This window comes from Pteronotus mesoamericanus, unplaced genomic scaffold (assembly GCF_021234165.1).
Source record: "Pteronotus mesoamericanus isolate MK-2021 breed Mesoamerican mustached bat unplaced genomic scaffold, CSHL_Meso_final scaffold_99, whole genome shotgun sequence".
Lineage (NCBI taxonomy): Eukaryota > Metazoa > Chordata > Mammalia > Chiroptera > Mormoopidae > Pteronotus > Pteronotus mesoamericanus.
The window spans coordinates 15304263-15321369 of record NW_026555330.1 but is presented as its reverse complement, the minus strand read 5'-3'; the positions used below and the strand labels follow the sequence as shown (position 1 = coordinate 15321369).

Sequence of the window (17107 nt, the reverse complement as noted above, 5' to 3'; positions counted from 1 at the left end):
CCCGAGCCCTGGGCGGTGCAGCAGCCGCCTGGAGCCCGCCCGCCCGGTCCGCCCCGCCCTGCGCCCGGCCCTCACCCGCCCGCCCACGCGAGCGCCTGTCTGCCGGGCGCCGGGGCCGGGGTGGGGGCGCACGTCTCTGGAGTCCGCCGTCCACGCTTTTCAGCCTTTCACTTGTCAAACTCAGAAAACGTCCCCCTTGCCTTGGACTCACCTTCCAAACGTGTGTCCCCAGGGGTTTTCCAGAGAGCGCCCGGGGTTAGAGGGTTGGAAGCGTCGGGGCAGGCCCTTCGCACCTTATGATGCAGAAACGGAATGTGCGGGGAGCGGGGCGGGGCGCAGGGCAGCCCCCACAGACCCCCCAGCGGACGAGGCAGGTCACCCTCAGGGACCTTGCATTCTCTCACGCAGGGGTTTCTCTTTGAGAAAAGTGTCCAAACCTTGACTAAGAAGAGAGCCAGCGCCCGGGTCAGCAGGAGCTGCGAGGCATCGTGACGAAGGTCCGTCTGCCTGGAAGGTTCCCCCACCCGGGCTGGGGATGGAAGGACCTGAGACCCTCCGCCCTACCCTGGACCTCAGAGTACAGCAGACACGAAGCACCACAATGAACGAGGGACGAGTTACGCAACTTTGGGGTGCAGTTGACCCGTTTCACAAGGATTTTGACTTAAACGGTCTGGAGCAAGGAAGTACTTTGCACTGCTCTTTTTAAAAAGCCTCTCTAAGGAAGCTATCAGGGCCTCCGCCCAGCCTTTGTCTCTGTTTCCTGTGGCTTATATTTTGGTCATTTTACCATTTGGATACTATTGGCTTCTCTGAAGGACAATCTGGAAAAGAAACAGACTTTTAGGGAATTCATGTCATGTTTTTATTAATAACCCTTTTGAAAAGAGATTAGAATTTGTATGTCGCTCTGGTAAGTTTTAGCAACTGAGGGCTGAAACAAAAGGGCGGCGATGAGCTGGTTCTCTTTTCATCCTGGCTGACTCCATTTCCGCCTGCCATCATTTCCTGGTCTCCTCATTAGCATACCTAATTGGCGGTTGGCTGTACAAGAAACGTCAGCGGCCTATAATTTGAAACGTTGCCAAGGAACCCTGACGCACGCGTTAAACTCCAAGTCGGAATCTCAGCATCTTCTCACAAAGTCAGGTGGTTATTTCCAGCGGGGGCTGCACACGAGGCTTCCTTTGGCATCGCCCCCCAAGTTGCTGGGCATTCAATCGTGGGGACACGCGTGGACTCTCTGGCAGACCTCGGAACTAAAGGCAGCTGCCGTGGGTGAATGCTTCACTGGCTCTGAAGGGCAAAGGAAGTCAGCGAAAAGAAATTGGGCGATGTTTGTCAGAAGAAAATCCTGGAAATAGAGCTAATTTCTTTTTTAAAAATATATACCTTGTCCTGTTTGTTTCATAGTCACAGGAACACTAAAAATCACTTAAATAATATAGATCAGAAAATGAGAAGATTCCTCCATAATTTTACCGCCCAGAGAAAACAAAGGATGGCTGTTGGTGTACGTCTTCCTACCTTTCTTACGTGCACAAAGCTAGACCGCACCGCTCTGTAACTCCACTTAATATGCGAACACCTCTTCATTTCACTAATGGGACATTCTGTTGTTCAAGCTGACTTATCTCTACTAACTTTTTTGACTATTTGATTTAAAAATTACAAAGTTAATGTTAAAATTCTGATGATGGATTTGCTTCTTCTTGTAGTTGCTTACATTTCTATTGTATGTGTCTTGAGACTGTTACGAGGCGATCGATAACTGATTTATAATCCTTATTTCTTCTTGGTGAATGGGCCCTTTTGTCATGTGTGACTGTCTTTAATCTCTTGCCCTATTTTTACCAAACGTGAGTAGGCAGGCCAGAACTCCGCTGGCGGTATTCCCCTGACCCAGCTCTCTCTCTCCATCCACTTGCGTTACCTTGTCGGCTGTAGACGCACGAAGGCGTCTCACGGGTCACCCTGACAGAGGAAAACTGTCTTCTTGCGCCTGAGCAGCAGCAGCCGGCCCAGCGCTGAACCCCCGCGCGCCCCTCCTGGCCGGCCTCGCAGGAGACGCCGCTCACGGCGGAGCAGCTCCTCCTCGGGCTGGGAACCGTAGCTTCCTCACAGGAAAATGGGGCCCGTGCACGCTCTCTCCCCCCACCACTCCTCACAGGCTGCACAGGTCGGGCCATGGGTCAGACCAAGTCCCTGCGCTAGGGCGGTGTCACTGCGAGGCCTCTTACGAACGCTGCCTCCTCTGCGGCCTCCCGAGCATCACAGACAGAACCCGTCCCTTCTCATCGCGCACCCAGGCGCTGCCACGCTGCGCCACACTCGGGGGCCATGTCCGCCCCACGGCCTCTTAGCCCATGGAGGCCACTTTGCCCTCGTCTGCTCCTGTGACAGCCATCAGAGGGGGCGGTTCCCGTGGACATTTGTGACAGCAGAGCTGCAGGTGCAGGAGAACGGCCTTGTGCCTGCCACCCTCACGGCCCCTCCGCAGAGGCAGCCAACCGTCCGCCCAGAGCCCGTGGCACCGAGCGTGCGCGCGCGCACGTGTGTATGTGCAGGGTGGGGCAACAGTCACGTCCACGCTCACCCACGTGATTCCTCTTTCCCACAGGCACCCGCGCAGTGGGCTGCTCCCCGGTCCCACACCACAGTCCCTGCTCGCACGCCGGGTGTGACCCCGAGGTAAGGCACAGGTGCTGACCGGCCCGTAACAAGCCTTTTGACACACCCGTCCTCTTCCCAAAGGCGAGGCAGGGAGCGGAACGAGCGTTGCGTTTATTTGGTACATAAGTTGGCTGGCTTACCTGGGACCTAGATTGCTCTGGATTTTGGACACAAATACAAAGTTCATCACCAGAAGCCAAATTTAACTAAAAGACATAACGGCACAGGTCAGATTTTCACTTGTAAAATCATTTTATTGGTATAAATATACATATGAATAAAATAGCTTCAGCTTGTCATGTAAGTGAATATTTGTGAAATGTCTTAAAAAGAGTAGTATTTTGATTTTTTACAGGTGTCAAAGTATTCTCTCTTAAAATCACACATTAAAAGCTAATATGCAGACAGAGGTTAAAGAAATCAAAAAACACAAAGATCCGTAAACCCTCATTACAGCCAACTATGTACATCAGCCCGGGCTCAGGGCAGACGCGGCTGTGGCCCCGTCCCCCCCGGGCGCCAGAGGGGGCGCTGTCCACGCCGGGGGGAGGCGTTCCCAGCGGGAGAAGGCGGAAACCGCACTCAAGACTCAAATATATAATTTTTACAAGTGATTCATTAGTGTGCTCTGTTAATCTAATTACAATGTGCAATTGCATACGTCGAGAGTAAACTGCTCTACCGAGGCAAGTGCAGGTCTGACCCAGGTGCACGCGACAGGACCCGCTGTCTGCCGCCTGGAGGGCGTCCTCGGGCGAGCGCACGTCCAGTCAGCTGTGTGCCTCCAGGCACGCACCCTGCGGGCGGCCGGCCGCCGCCCCGGGGAAACTCGAGCGGCGCTTGCGGACATTCGTTGAAGGCAGACGAAGGAACGCTTAGAAATTAAATGCCCGGGGCTGGAGATGCCCAAACAAATGTGATTTGATTACCAATAAATGGATCTGTTTTGTTTAAAAAGGAGGAGGCAGAGGAGGAGGAGAAGGAAAAGAAGATGAGGAAAAGGAAGAAAAATAAGAAGGAGACAAGAAGGAAAAGGCAAAGAAAAAGGCACCGAGACAAGCAGGCCTGGGAGGAGGGACGCAGTGCGTGAGGCCTGGGCGGCGCGGCCCTCACACAAAGATGAACTCCTTCTCGGCCTCCTCCCCGGAGTCGCTGGACCTGCCGCCCGGAAGGCCGTCCTTGCCAGGCGACCGGGGCTTCTGCTCCTGCTGTTCCAGGGGCTGCGGGCCCCAGCTCCGCCTCGACGCTGAAACGGAAGCAGAAGGGAAGGCGGTCGGCACGCGGGAGGGACCAGGCAAAGGCGCCGGGCGGCAGGCGAGGGCGGAGACCAGCACCCCGCCCCACGGGGGGCGGGGCGCTCAGCCTGCAACTACGCCCCACTGAACACATTCAGATACTCCAGACAGAAACGCTAGACAAACCAGCAACGACAGCGGCACACAAAACACGGAAGCACGCAAAACCGCAGTCTGTGAGGGGGTGAGCCTCTCAGAGCTGCGGCCGAGACGCGGGGTGGGGACCCCAGGCGGCACGGATGGCGGGAAGCGAGGGGGGTGCCAGGGAGCAGGAGGGCTTGGAAGCGGCTGGGCCAGGCGACCGGCCGCCACACTGCCACAGCCGCCCCTGCACGGCGAGGGGACGCGGCAGAGAGCCCGGGGGGCGCTGCTGGGCGGCTGGGCCGCCCTGGGCCCGGGCCCTGCAGGCCGCTGAGGGCTGGCCCTGTCAGCTTGGGGACACGGCCTGGGAGAGGCCCCGGCAAGCCCCTGGCCTTTCCGCCTCTCAGGAAACCAGTTTCACGCGCGAGGAGGCGAATCATCTCGGGAGAAGGGTCCACGGTCTGTCCGGTCCCCTGGGGAGCAGCCTCCAGGGGCGAGCGCTGCCGTCGCGGGGGCCTGCTCTGATTGCAGGGGACACGAAGGCTCCCCTGGGACTTGGCAGGGCGATGCCGGGGCGTGACCGCAGGAGCTGAGCCTCCGTCACGGGTTCCATCGGGCCCTCTCTGTCACTGCGCTGCTCCTCACGGCTGCCCCGCACGCAGGTCCTGTGAAACCCGGGGTCCGGGCCTGAACGCCTCCCCTCCCCGAGCCCACGTTCTTCCCGGGCCACAGCCGCTAGAGCCGGGCGGGCGCGGCGCCTCGCCCCGCATGGCTGGCCTGGTGACCTGAACTGTATCCGCCCAGCCCACTGCACACACAGCACTTGAGCTGCTACAGAACCCACACACCTGTGTGCGGTGACCGCCCCGCGCCCAGGTCCCAATGGCCCAACCTGGACCGCGGGCTGGAGGAGCCGCGCGTGCCCTGGCAGCCATGCCCCACCCCCCACTGCGCTGCGCACGCCAGGGGCCGGCTCCTCAATGTTCAGTCCCCGAGGCAGGGTTTCAGGAAGCGAAAGTTCAGGAAACCTGGTAGTCGAAATGCAAACATAATAAAGAACCTCTCTTGCCGATCTGGTTGCCAGGGCCAGAGTCTGATCTCCAGGCAACAGGAGTTTAAATGTTTAGTTATTCACCTTAAATGGAAATCACCCCCAAAGCGGAAAAGGCTCAAGCATTAAATCTCATCATGAAAGTGATTTTTTAAAAAACGTGACTTCTTTTCACCCAACGCTTTGGGCAAATTCTCAGATGGGGGTACGAAAGCAATGAATACATATAAATATTTTTTTTTAGCATGAATTGGGTAAAAAAATTAAAGGTTTGAAACCTGTTCACAAGCCAGGTTCTGGGACAACGGTAACTAGTTTTCTGCCGTCCGCCCTTTGCCACAGAACCAAGGGGACTGGACAGTGACGCTCGAAGGGGCCTACGGCCTCGACTTCCGAGTGTGAACAGGAGGGAGCAGGGAAGGTTTCGTCTCTTCCTCGAAGACACTGTGCGACAATCCAACCTCCGAGTAGCACGACCAGTGAAATCTGCCAGAAACTTTCATTCGTTCCACTTTAAAAACCAGAGTAAGCTGTTCTTTGGTATCGAGTGACTCAAAAATAAATTTCCGACATTCCAGTGTCAAGGAAAGAGACAAACAGCGTATACATCGCCCATTTGTCTTCAGAGAGAACGTATTTGCTCTGATTCTTAATAAAGCTCTGTGTGCTTCCTGATAACAAAGCTCCGTGGGAACCCCAGTCTCATGTGATGTGATGTGACATCTGAGCACTTTCTAAACATGGGGAAATTCATGCAGTCAAAAATGTTACTGTAGCCGTGGCTCGTGCAGCTCAGTGGGTTGAGTGCCAGCCTGCGAACCAAAGGGTCGCAGGTTCGATTCCCAGTCAGGGCACACGCCTCCGTCGCAGGCCAGGTCCCCAGCAGGGGGCGCATGAGAGGCAACTACACATTGCTGTTTCTCTCCCTCTCTTTCTCACTTCCTTCTCCAGTTTCTAAAGATAAGTAAATAAAATCTTTTTTCATAAAATAGTTACTGTCACAGATAAAAACTGCGATCGCCCTGGACCCGGGTCATTGCAGCAGGGCACGGTGACACGCGGGGAAATCCAACACAGCAACCTCCCTGCGAAAGGCAGGCTGTCCTCGCCTCTGTGCAGGTGGCCCTGGGCTCGGAGCCCTCCGGCGTGGGGACAGGAGGGCACAGGAGCCTCGAACAAAACCTACCAAGCTCCTGGGCTGGCAGACCCGGTGCCAGGCACGAACACAAGCATCTCAACTCGCCTGGCAGCCACTGGGACGAGTAACGAAACCTTCTTCCCAGGGGGCTGTCCAAGCAGATCGCCATGGCGGTGACCCTCCTTAAAAGTTCGTCCGGGAACAGGCTCACTCATTGGCTGCACTCTCCCAACTGGGCGGGTGACCGATAATGACACTGCCCTGTTCTCAGATGGGAAAACTGAGGTGTGTGGGACCGGGGGCTGAGGTCACACACATGCGGGGGGCACCTTCTGGAGCCACAGCCCCTCCGCCCAGCTGCCCGCCTTCCTGCGGGTCCAGCGGGCCGGGCCAACAGCTTCTGGGGGACTGTCCCTTGTCAAGGTCGCCTCCAGCCCTGAGGCAGCCGCCATCCGACGGCTCAGACCAGGTGCCCGTTGCCACCAAGCGGACGCAGGGTCAGCCAGGCTCCCGCTGAAGGGACTGTCGACGTGAGACACGTCGCCTGAAACCGGAATAGCTAGAAATCACTTGACAGTACGTGTGGAGTTCAGGCTTTTCACTAAGTCAGAGAACCTTCTCCTAGGCAGCCTCATTTAATGCCTGACTTTATACAGAGCGAAGAAAAAAACAAAATTAGATTTTTTACTGCTCTTCTCCAGCGCAAGCTAACGCGCTGGAACGCCTCTGTACCGGTGCCTACAGGCGTCCGTATTTACAGGCACCGTCAAAATTCTAAGAGGCTTGGGTAAGTAAACAGGCGATTTATCCTCCAGAAATACTCGCATCCCTCCTACAGGGGCGCTGATCAGCCCAGAGAGAGCCTCGAACAGGAAATCTGTCCCGCGGGGAGGTGACCTGGCGTCGCATATATATGCAAATACCTATGCTAATTCTCAACCTTCTGAAACATGCGTATACACTCAGAACTAGAGATTCACGTGAGAATCTGAGTTCCTCTCAATTTTTAGCTCCAATGACATCCTTACTTCCTAGAAGGAAAACATTGCTATGACCTTAAAATAATAGTCAGGAGTCGGCCCTGATTTTAAAACTTTCTGGCCAAAGCCAAAAATGCCAACCGGCTGCTAAATTTCTTTTGAAGACCTCGGATGCGGGCAGCAGAACCCAGACCTGGTGAAACAGCGCCCTGGCTCCCAGAAGGTAAGCCGCAGCCAAACATTTGCCGGCTGCGGGCCGGTGGGTGGAGGAAGCACGTGAAACAGAAAAGGAACCGCGGAGTAAAATGCCCGGTGCCGGGCGGGCACAGCGCAGCGCACACCGAGCCAAGACCAACTGCTTTCTTCAAGAAAACAGGACACACACATGACAATTACGTCACAGCACACAATGAAAGGAAGACAGGAAATGCCATGACATTCAAAAGATGCAGTGACAAACATTTCTAGTAAAAGCAGGCATTTTACTCGTCACAGCAACACTAAAAGAGCCACACAATCGAAACATAATCATCATGATCAAATAGGCAGCGTGCTTTGAGAACAGTCTCGTTTTGTGTCATGAGCACGTGACTGAGGACGGTAAGAAATCTGCTCTTAGAAGGTTTACGGTGAAGTCCACCCAGGGTTTAGCAGGGCTGCTCTGCCGAGTGCTACTCGTTAACCAGAAACTATTCAGAAAGCAGACTGCGGCGGCTGTCGGGGGCGAAGGCGGTGAGCGCTTGGAATTGGCACGGACAAAACACGAGTAAAATCGTATACGTAAAATGGCTGTAATTGAAGCTCCTGTAAAAATTACTTTTTTGGGTTTCTGGCAGAATTTTTAAAAAATCAAGGCAAAAAAAGGCAAACACAAGATGGTCCTATGTCATCCCATCGAAACTGGACGCAGCTCATCACAATGAGAATTCTAGGCCGGAGGTCATGACAGAAATTTCAGACAGACACGGAGTTTCTTGCCTGCCTAAGATTTGGCTTCTCTCTGTCTTCCCCCTCAAAGGGTGGTTGCGGTGCGGGTGGACCCTCGGTGGGCGTGTGGGACGAGGTGTGTTTGGGGGCTACCGAAGAAGGGACATCACGTTGCATCCAGGGTGCTTTGTTAGCAAAGTGACGTAAGTCAACTGCTGCAACAGTTCGAATGGCAATTTCCAAAATCTAGAACTGTCTACGGGACCCTGTGTGTCCTGACCACAAGGGGGCAATATAGAGCCAGAGCTCTGGGTTTCAGAGACTCCCAGACATCACTTTGCCTCCCTTCAGCAAATAAGGATCTGAGGTGTCTGCCTGGATCGTTTTCCTATGACTTAAAGGTAACAGGTTTTCTTGAAAATAGCAGAGAAAACCTGGGGGAGAGAGAAGAGCTACCATGGCTGCGTGTTTGTAAGCACACGCACCCCACGGGAAGCCCACGGACAGGGGAGGAGGGACTCAGCGGCGCCCGGGCGGGTGCGGCCCGGTGTCCCTGCGCGGGGGCGCGCGCCCCGGCGGCCTGAGCCCCACGGCCGGTTCTCCCGCACGTGCCGCCCGGCACAGCTCCGCTGGGAAGCAGTAAAGCCTCCTTGCGAAGTACAAGGTCCTTTAAGGAAGTCTCACACAGCAGAGTATTATATATTCTTTCAAGATGTTACGCTTTCCTCTAAAATGTTTTTCAAGTCACGCTTATAAAGCATTGCTCACCGGGAAACTGGTGTGTAATTAGTCACAGGAAAGACATTTCCCTTCTGAGTCAGCAGTGACTGTCCTAAAATTCCCCTTCGGGGGCTAAGGCTGATTTGACACGTCTCCGGGGACGGTCCTCTGGGCAGCAGGACAGTAGGGAACTCGCTGCGTGTCGGGCAGAGGACAGGCGTCCTCGAGTAGCTGCTGGAAACACACAACGCTGTTCCCAGAGGCGGAGAAGCTCACCTGTGTTTCCCTTCCTAACTGAGGGTCATAAAACGGGCACGGAACAGCCGTGCGCACGGCGCAGCCTGCACCGCGGTCGCTGGGCTTAGAGACCCCTCCCGAACAGCGTCCGGCTGCTGCTGGCTGCTGGCCCGCTGTCTCTAAAGGGGTAGCCAACCCGTTTACATCTGAGACGAGAGAGAGAGAGAGAGAGAGAGAGAGAGAGAAGAGCCATGACCCCGAACTCAAAATCAAACCTGCGTGGTCCCAGAATTTGAAAGGACAAGTCACCTTGCTCAAGGTAGCTTGATCCTCCTAAGAATGTCTCGCTTTAGAGGTTTAAGTCAACTTTTTGCCCCAAATGCCAGAACCATCCTGTTGCCATTTAGGGAAGAAAAAAAAAGCCAGCGGCGCGAAGCCTCGCAGCCCCAGGACGGAGGTTGCTCAATTACAGCCGCGTTTGTCCGTGCCAGTCCGCGGCGCGGGGCGGCGCGGGGCGGCCGTCGGAGGCTCTGACCAGGTGCTGGCTGCGGCTTCCTGGGCCCCGCTGCATCCAGCTCCTCTTCCGTGAGGGTGAAGGGCAGCTTCGAAGACCGCTTTCCTCTGCTGGGCGGCCTGTCTGCGCTGTGCTCGGGGTGTCTTTTGAAATAATCTCCTCTTTGCACCGCTGAGGAAGAGGGATTCATTTTACCCTTTATACCGGCAAATACATCCGCGTGCTGACACCAAGATTAAAAAGTGTTAGCATTCCACATGAAAGAGCGGCTCGCCCACCCCTCTGAGGACGCAAGGAACCGATAGCGTTGGTTCTGAACAGGCGGACCGTGGTCTACAGAATCCAACAGCCACCAGTCTGGAAACACCGTGCAAAATGAGAGATGCTAAGGGAAGGCCCCCGCGTTGACACAAATCACTGTCGCGAGGGAGAGTCCCGAGGAGCCGCGGCGGTTTACCTGCGTCAGAAAGGAGGCGGGCCGGCTAGTCCACGGGGAGGCGCAGGGCGAGGGAGGAAGGAAGGAAGGAAGCAGCGTGAATACCGCACAGGAAGACAGGAGCGCGCGCCCCGGGGACGCTTTTTGGAGAAAAGGGAAGTCGGGGCTCTCCTTCCAGGCAGCCGAGCCGGACGCTGACGGGCGAGGCGAAGCCAAGGCCCCACCACCGGGGACACGGCGCGCTGTCCCCCGACCCCACGGGCCCCTGCGGTCCGAGCTCAACCCCCAAGGGGGCCCCGCAGCAGGACTCCGCGCCTGCGCGTCCCTGATCCCCGCGGGCAAGGGGCAGCCTCCCCCGCTGACCTGGGGGGCGGGGCCCGAACTATCGGGGGAGAGGGGGTGTCCAGCATCTGCCCCAAACGCCTGGGGAGCAGCCCCTTCATTTCAACTTCCTGGAGGAAGGACGGGTGTCACTGCCCAGCTGCCGGGGACAGTGGGCAGGCAGCCGTCACCAACTTTGTCACCAAGAGTGGCCCGTGCACGCGCTGCCGCCTGCGACGCGGCGGGCCCGCTCTGGGCCTTGTTTTAATCACATGGGCGTCTAGGACACATCGCTGTTCAAACACAGGAACTGCTCTGTGTTCGGCCTTCCGACCTCTGCTTTTGAGTCCTTCCACGGCTCAGCTGCTTTGGACAAGCCCTCTCCTCCTCAACCCCTTCCCCTTTCCAGGCACGGCCATGGCTCCCTTACAGGAAGGGAAGGGGGGCGGGGCGGGGCCATGTGGCCCAGCAGGGCCCTCAGGGACAGGCCCCGGCCCGGGTCACTCTGGCCGGCACCACCAGAGCGACTCGCAAGGCCGTGCTGGGACACCGCGCCCCGAGTTCATTCTCCGAGCGGGAAGGGACTCTGGCGCCAGCCGCCACCCGCCCCGGCGTTGCCTTCTCCACGTGACGGAGCGGTTAGTCAGCTCTGCTCAAACCCGCCTCCTTTCATCGATGGCTGACAGGTGGGCCAAACGTGCACCCACAAAATAAATCCGCGGGGTGCGGGGGAGGAAGCCCACGGAGTCATTTTTGTGCTTGACTCCGAATCACAAAGACGGCGCTCAGAGACGCGCCATCTGGGCCCCCCCGGCAACCCCGCCGAGACCACCATTGATGAAAGGCAGCCGGCCGGAGCGGGTCGGGGGAAAAAGGGAAAGAAAGAGGGAAAACTGGCCAAGGCAGGAAGATGTCAGAGGCAGGGGGTTGAAGACTCCTGAGGAATGAGACAAATCTGAAATAAAACGAAGCCACCGCCCCACAGGGGGAGCCGTCCGGACAGGGCGGTGACGGCGGCTCTAGAATTTCTTCCTGGGAGGGGCGCTGAGACACACTCACGTCACCCGTCACGAAAGACAGAGCCCACAAGTCAACTGTGCGTTGGACAGAATGAGAGCAGAGAGACAGAGGGTGGCGGCCACCCAGCCACGCCGCCACGGGGCCCCGCGCCCGGCCTGCCTCTGGGAGCCGCATGCGCCAGCCAGGGTCACCTCGCTCCGCTGCCGCCGCACGCGGCAGAGGGAGCAAGCTGGTGGGGCAGTGGCCTGGGAGCGTCCCTGCAGGCGCCACGCCGCGAAGCACAGGCCACGTCCGAGCTGGTGCCTGAGCGAGCGCCGCGCGCCCCACAGCCGCCCACAGCCAGGGGAAGCTTCTCCTGGGAACAGCCGGACCTGGAAACCCACGGGCGGCACCCAGGAACGGCCAAGGCCGCCCAGGCTGCTGGGAGCCGGGCAGGGGCCCCGAGGGCCGGCTCCAAAGACACGACACCGCGGCCTGGAGTCCCGGCCGGGCTTCCCCTTCCCCGCGTGGGGCCTCCAGTCAGACCCGGGGCCCCGCAACGCCACCCGAGTTTCTGAACGAAGAGGCTGCTCTCGTTCCACTCCTGACCCGAGGGGGCCGACGTCAACACTAAGCCGCTGGCGAGGCGCCGGTTCGATTCCTTTCTCCCGGAACGAGCCTCCCTGGGGAGAGCGGGCCTGAGAAAACGGCTCCTACCTTCCTGGGAGAGCGTCCTCGGGCCGGGCTGCGGGCTCCCCTGGCCTTCCCTCTCCCTGTCCGAGGGGGCTTTCTTCAGCACGGGAGGAAGCAGCGCGACTTTGGGGGACCCAAGGCTGGGCGGAGAGTCCGGGGCATCGTCTGTGGAGGCAAACACACGGGCTGGGTCCCGCGGACAGAGCCGGGGGGGCTCTCGGTCAGAGGGGCTCGCGGTCTTAAAAGGCATCACGCGGTTTTCTGGGCAAACACATTTTGTGCTTCCACCCGTCAGTAGGTACCAACGCCCACACGCGGCAGAGGGACAGGCTGAGCAACGGGCTGGAGGCAACGTGTCCGTGCATGACGTGTGCCTGTGTGCGACATGTGTCTGTGCGATATGTGCCTGTGTGGTGTGTGCCGGTGACGTGTGCCTGTGTGTGACGTGTGTCTGTGTGTGACCTGTGCCTGTGTGACGTGTGCCTGTGTGTGACCTGTGCCTGTGTGACGTGTGCCTGTGTGACCTGTGCCTGTGTGTGACCTGTGCCTGTGTGTGACCTGTGCCTGTGTGACGTGTGCCTGTGTGACCTGTGCCTGTGTGACCTGTGCCTGTGTGTGACCTGTGCCTGTGTGACCTGTGCCTGTGTGTGACCTGTGCCTGTGTGACGTGTGCCTGTGTGACGTGTGCCTGTGTGACCTGTGCCTGTGTGTGACGTGTCTGTGTGACGTGTGTCTGTGCGACATGTGCCTGTGTGACATGTGCTTGTGTGCCAAAGACGGCCTTTTCTGGGTCCCCCGCAGCCGCACACGTCCAGCCCCCTTCCCCACATGCTGCCCTGCGTGAGGGGAGGCGACAGACACCCCACGTGCCTGCACCCCGACTGTCCCTCAGAACCGCGGGGGGAATGGGACAGGGCAGCGGGAAACGCCTGCTCCACTCTCGAGCTCCACAAAAACATCTGCTTGTTAACACGGCTCCCCACATACGAAGTGCTGAGAACACACTCAGCAAATGAACCAAACCACCGGCCTCTTGCAACCGAGCGTGGGGAGCGCAGCGGATCTCACGCCCGGCCTGAGGCTGAGGGACCCCCTTCTCCCCCTTCTCAACGGAGGTCCTTTGTTTTCCCACCACGACGCCCGCTGGTGGGCGGAAAGGTCTCAGCAGAATTACAAGCCCTAAGGGGGCTGCTCCAAGGGCCAGGGGCTGGAGGGGACCCCAGAAAACCGGGGGGAAATGGGGAGCAGAGGCCACTGCAGGAGAGAACGGGGCAGGGCCTGACCCATTGTGAATACTGTCACGTTTCTTCTGTCACTCGATTTGCCAAACAAAGTCAGCAAACTTTTTCTGTAAAAGGCAAAACGGTACATATTCGAGGCTTTGCAGGTGAAACGGCCAAGGTCACCTCCGCCCTGCGCTCCAGGTGGCCAGAGGCGACCGGCGCACAGCGGGTGTGCTCTGAGGGGGCCCGGACCAGACCCTGCCCCCCTGCCCTACACAGAGCAGCCTCTGCCGTCACCGTGACGGCCCCACCCTCCAGCCGCCACCTCCGAAGGCTCTGTCCGCCTGCCCACAGGCCAGGGCGCTCCCCGGGCTCTGCCTGAGGCTGTCCCCAAGGCCCGCAGCCCCGAATGCGAGGACAGTCAGAGCCAGCGCCTCGGTGCTGAACAAAGGCCCCCGCCCCCGCCCCCGCCCCCACCCCCGCCGGGTCATCCCCCAGCCTCTGGCCGCCCTCCCAGACCCCCGCAGGCCCTCCGAGCCCACGTCCCGGCCGCCCTGGGAAGCCCCTGGGCCACACGAGTGGGTGCCGCGCCCGCCCAGCCCAGCCTTACCGGGCCGCGAGGGGGTCCTCGGCTTCTGCGGGATGGCCGGCCGGGCCGCCAGGCCGGGCTTGGGCGACTGCAGCGCAGGCTTGGGGTTGGAGGCGCTCCGGGCCCGGAAGCCCGTGTCCGCTCTGGGGTCCGCTCTGGGGTCCGCTCTGGGGTCCGCTCTGGCGCTCTTCTCGGGGGCCGCCAAGCTGAAGCGCGTGTCCGGGAGGGCAGGCTGCAGCTTCGGCGCTGAAGGGGAGCGGCAGGAAAGGCAGCGTTAGGGCCCGACGGGAAGGAGGCCGATGACGAGAAGCCGGAGGCCGGGCACAGGTGCTGACTGGCCAGCGTCACTTGTCACCACGGACGTGCGGCGGGAGGCCGGCACCCCATCTGACCCCCGCGTACTGTGCAGATAACCCGCATCCCGCGGGACAGGGTGCGGGTCCCCACGGCGTGCACGGAGCCCAGCTCCTCCCGCACAGGAGCTGAGGCCGCCGGGACCCGCCCAGCTGCGGGGACAGGCGGCCAGGGTTCCAGCCGCAGGTCGCAGGTCAGGACGGCTCGTGAGGACGGCTCGGCACGGCCCCCTCAGGCCCTGCTCAGTCCCTCTTGCTGCCGTGATTGAACCAGGTGACCGGCTAAAAGCAGCCCGCGAAATACCACTGATATTCCAGCTCACACTGCAAGGAGGCGCTACAGCCTAAAACGTCACATACGAAAGGGGTTTGGAATGTGCAAGTTTCCACCCACGGTGTCTTCTTCCTTCACCGCCCCCGACAAGCCAGAAGGACAGGGGACACGAGATATCCATGGGTGGCCACACCTCACCTCAAGCAAGAGAGCCAGCTTCCGTATACCGCGTACAGCTTCGTTTTAAAACCTCAGCCGTGTCCCCCAAATGCCCCCCTCCCCACCAAGTCCGCGGTCTGAGATTCTCCTCCACGGGCCTTCTCCCCTCAGGGAACTGGAAAGGCTGCCCCGTCCGGGCCCGAGGCCACAGTGCCGGGGACGCGCCCCGGAGAGCCGGGCGGGAGGAGGCGTGAGGGCTGCGCCCCCGCCCAGAGGCCCGCTCCTGCGCTCGCCCTCCTTCATTCCCCGTCCGTCCCGCGGGGCCGGCCCCTGCAGGCAGGCGCTTTCCCGAACGGGGGTGGGGGCGCCCCGGCCCGACTCACCTGCCCCGCCTCCGTCCTGTTGCTCGGTGCTCACGGCCACGCTGGACGGCTCCTGGGCGACAGTATCGTTCCCGAGCTTCTAGAAAATCCAAGTGCCCCCCACCCCGAAGTGCCTAGTTATTTAAGGTGTAAGAAAAGAGCAAAGCAGGCAGCAGAGGAGCACACAGAGGGCCCTTTAATGCCATGGCCGGCGCCGTGGCAGAGCCTGACCGCCTCCACGGGCCCTTGGGCTCGAGCTCTCAGGAGCACACGCTGCTCCGTGTCCACGGTCAGGGCTCGGGGCCCAGGGCACGGCCCGTGCCTGGGGACGCCCCCACAGGCGACCGGCACGTGGGTCCGGGAGGCCCTGGCCTTGGTGACGCTCCCTGTCGCCCTGGCTGAACTCCTAGGCGGCTCGGCCGCCCGCCCGCTGCTCCCTGCCACGAGGGCTCTGCCGCCATGAGCTCACGGGACCCGCTCCAGGCCGGGCTCCAAACCTCGAGGCCCGGGAGCAGCCAAACCTCTGCCGTGTCAGCGCACAGACGCGAGGAGAAGGCGCCCGGAGTAGGTGGGGCGTGGGCGCCCCTGAGACAGAGCCAGAGGACACGGGCGTGGCGTTTCAGCGCCAACCCGCCCAGGTGAGAAAGTGGCCGGAATGCGTCACAGACACAACACGCGCACGTCACGCGGAAGGAGGCGGCCACAGTGGAGTCGGGGAGGCTCAGCGCCGCCGACTGAGGGCAGCCCCGGGGCGGCAGGCCAGCGGAGCCCCCCGCCCGCGCCCTCCTGTCCTACTGAGAGACAGACGCCACGTGTTCACCTCGCAGCTCCCTTCTTCGGTGCGTTTATTCGCAGTGCGCAGTGCAAGGAGGATTACGCAAGAGGACGGCGAGGGCGACGTACATACACGTAGGTATATTTTCTTTTATCGATAGTAGAGTCGCCGCTGATGCTTGCAGTGATCACTTTACAAAAATACAGTTATGGAATTTTAGGGGGCGATAGTATAAGCTAGTTTTTGAAGAACTTTTTCTTCTTGTTCTACTGTTCTTTCTAACAGAGTGGTGCCCCTGAGCCATGCAGATTTTAAACTCGCACGAAGGGTGTTTATCATTGTTTTTTAAATAGACACTAGATGGCACTAAGAGACCACGGTACGGACCCCGAACAACAACTAAACCGGAAGAATTTTGTCCCTGGGAGTCTGTCTAAATACCAACCCCGTGGCACCTGGAGAAAGCCCTCTAGCCCGGCTCCTCCTTCTTCCAAGAGGATTAACAGCGATTAAATAAACCGCTCGTTGGTGAAAACAGCACGTTCACCGTCATAAAGCAATTCTAAGAAACAGATTAAAACTGACGCCTTTCCACCAGCGCTGTGGTCAGTGTTGACTCAGAACTGTGAGCAGCGGCGGCCGCGCGGGCCTCCCGGGGGAAGCAGCAGAACAGGGCTGCCAGGTCCTCGTCAGCTCTGCCCCGAGGACGCGCCACGGGCGAAGGGGTCTGGCCGGAAGGGGCGGAGGGACGTCAGCGCATCCAGGTGGGGGGCAGGGCTTCCTGAAGAGCAGCCCAGGTGTCTCGCGGTGACGCTTCCCTGCCCGGGACACGGTCACCGTTTACTTCCCGAGGACCAAGCGTGCACTGGGGTGAACTGTCCTTGTCTGCTGCCCCCATAAAAGAGGGAGGCAACCTCCCTTTCTCTGGAGAACCTCGTTCCGCACACTCAGAAGAGTTCAGAACAATTATGGGTCAAACGTGGGCACGTGACGGCCAGCGACCGCGACCGCCCCTCACGGAGCTGCAGGGGGAACGTGCCACGAGGGGCGGAAACAATCCCAACTTGTGTTTTCAAAAGAGGTTCAGAGAATAAACAACGCGATGAGTCAGATTTGGGGAGACCCAGCAATTTTTAAACTGGGACGTTTTTCTTCACAGAGACAGACCACCGGTCGGCGGGCAAGGTTTGGATCAACCGCAACAGAACACCTTGCCTGCTTGTTCCCCCGAGCCAGGGACGTGCGGGTTTGGAGCGGGGAGCGCTCAGCGGCAGGACTGGGACACCGGCCTCCGTTTCCGGAGTCGG

At 59.3% G+C, this 17107-nt stretch overlaps 1 protein-coding gene across 2 annotated transcripts in view; it reads right to left on the bottom strand.

The window, feature by feature from the left end:
- Positions 1 to 2964: 2964 nt before the first annotated feature.
- Positions 2965 to 17107, bottom strand: part of CARMIL1 (capping protein regulator and myosin 1 linker 1) — a 138929-nt gene continuing 124786 nt past the window's right edge. Inside the window, exons 34-38 of one of the 2 annotated variants that reach the window (XM_054564707.1) lie at positions 15047 to 15125; positions 13899 to 14123; positions 12090 to 12230; positions 9638 to 9787; positions 2965 to 3919 (exon numbers count right to left, since the gene is read on the bottom strand). In XM_054564707.1, coding sequence (XP_054420682.1) covers positions 3783 to 3919; positions 9638 to 9787; positions 12090 to 12230; positions 13899 to 14123; positions 15047 to 15125 — 732 coding nt within the window. In that variant the 3' untranslated portion in view covers positions 2965 to 3782. The remainder of the gene's footprint in view (positions 3920 to 9637; positions 9788 to 12089; positions 12231 to 13898; positions 14124 to 15046; positions 15126 to 17107) is intronic. The other variant, XM_054564708.1, reaches the window with a different exon arrangement.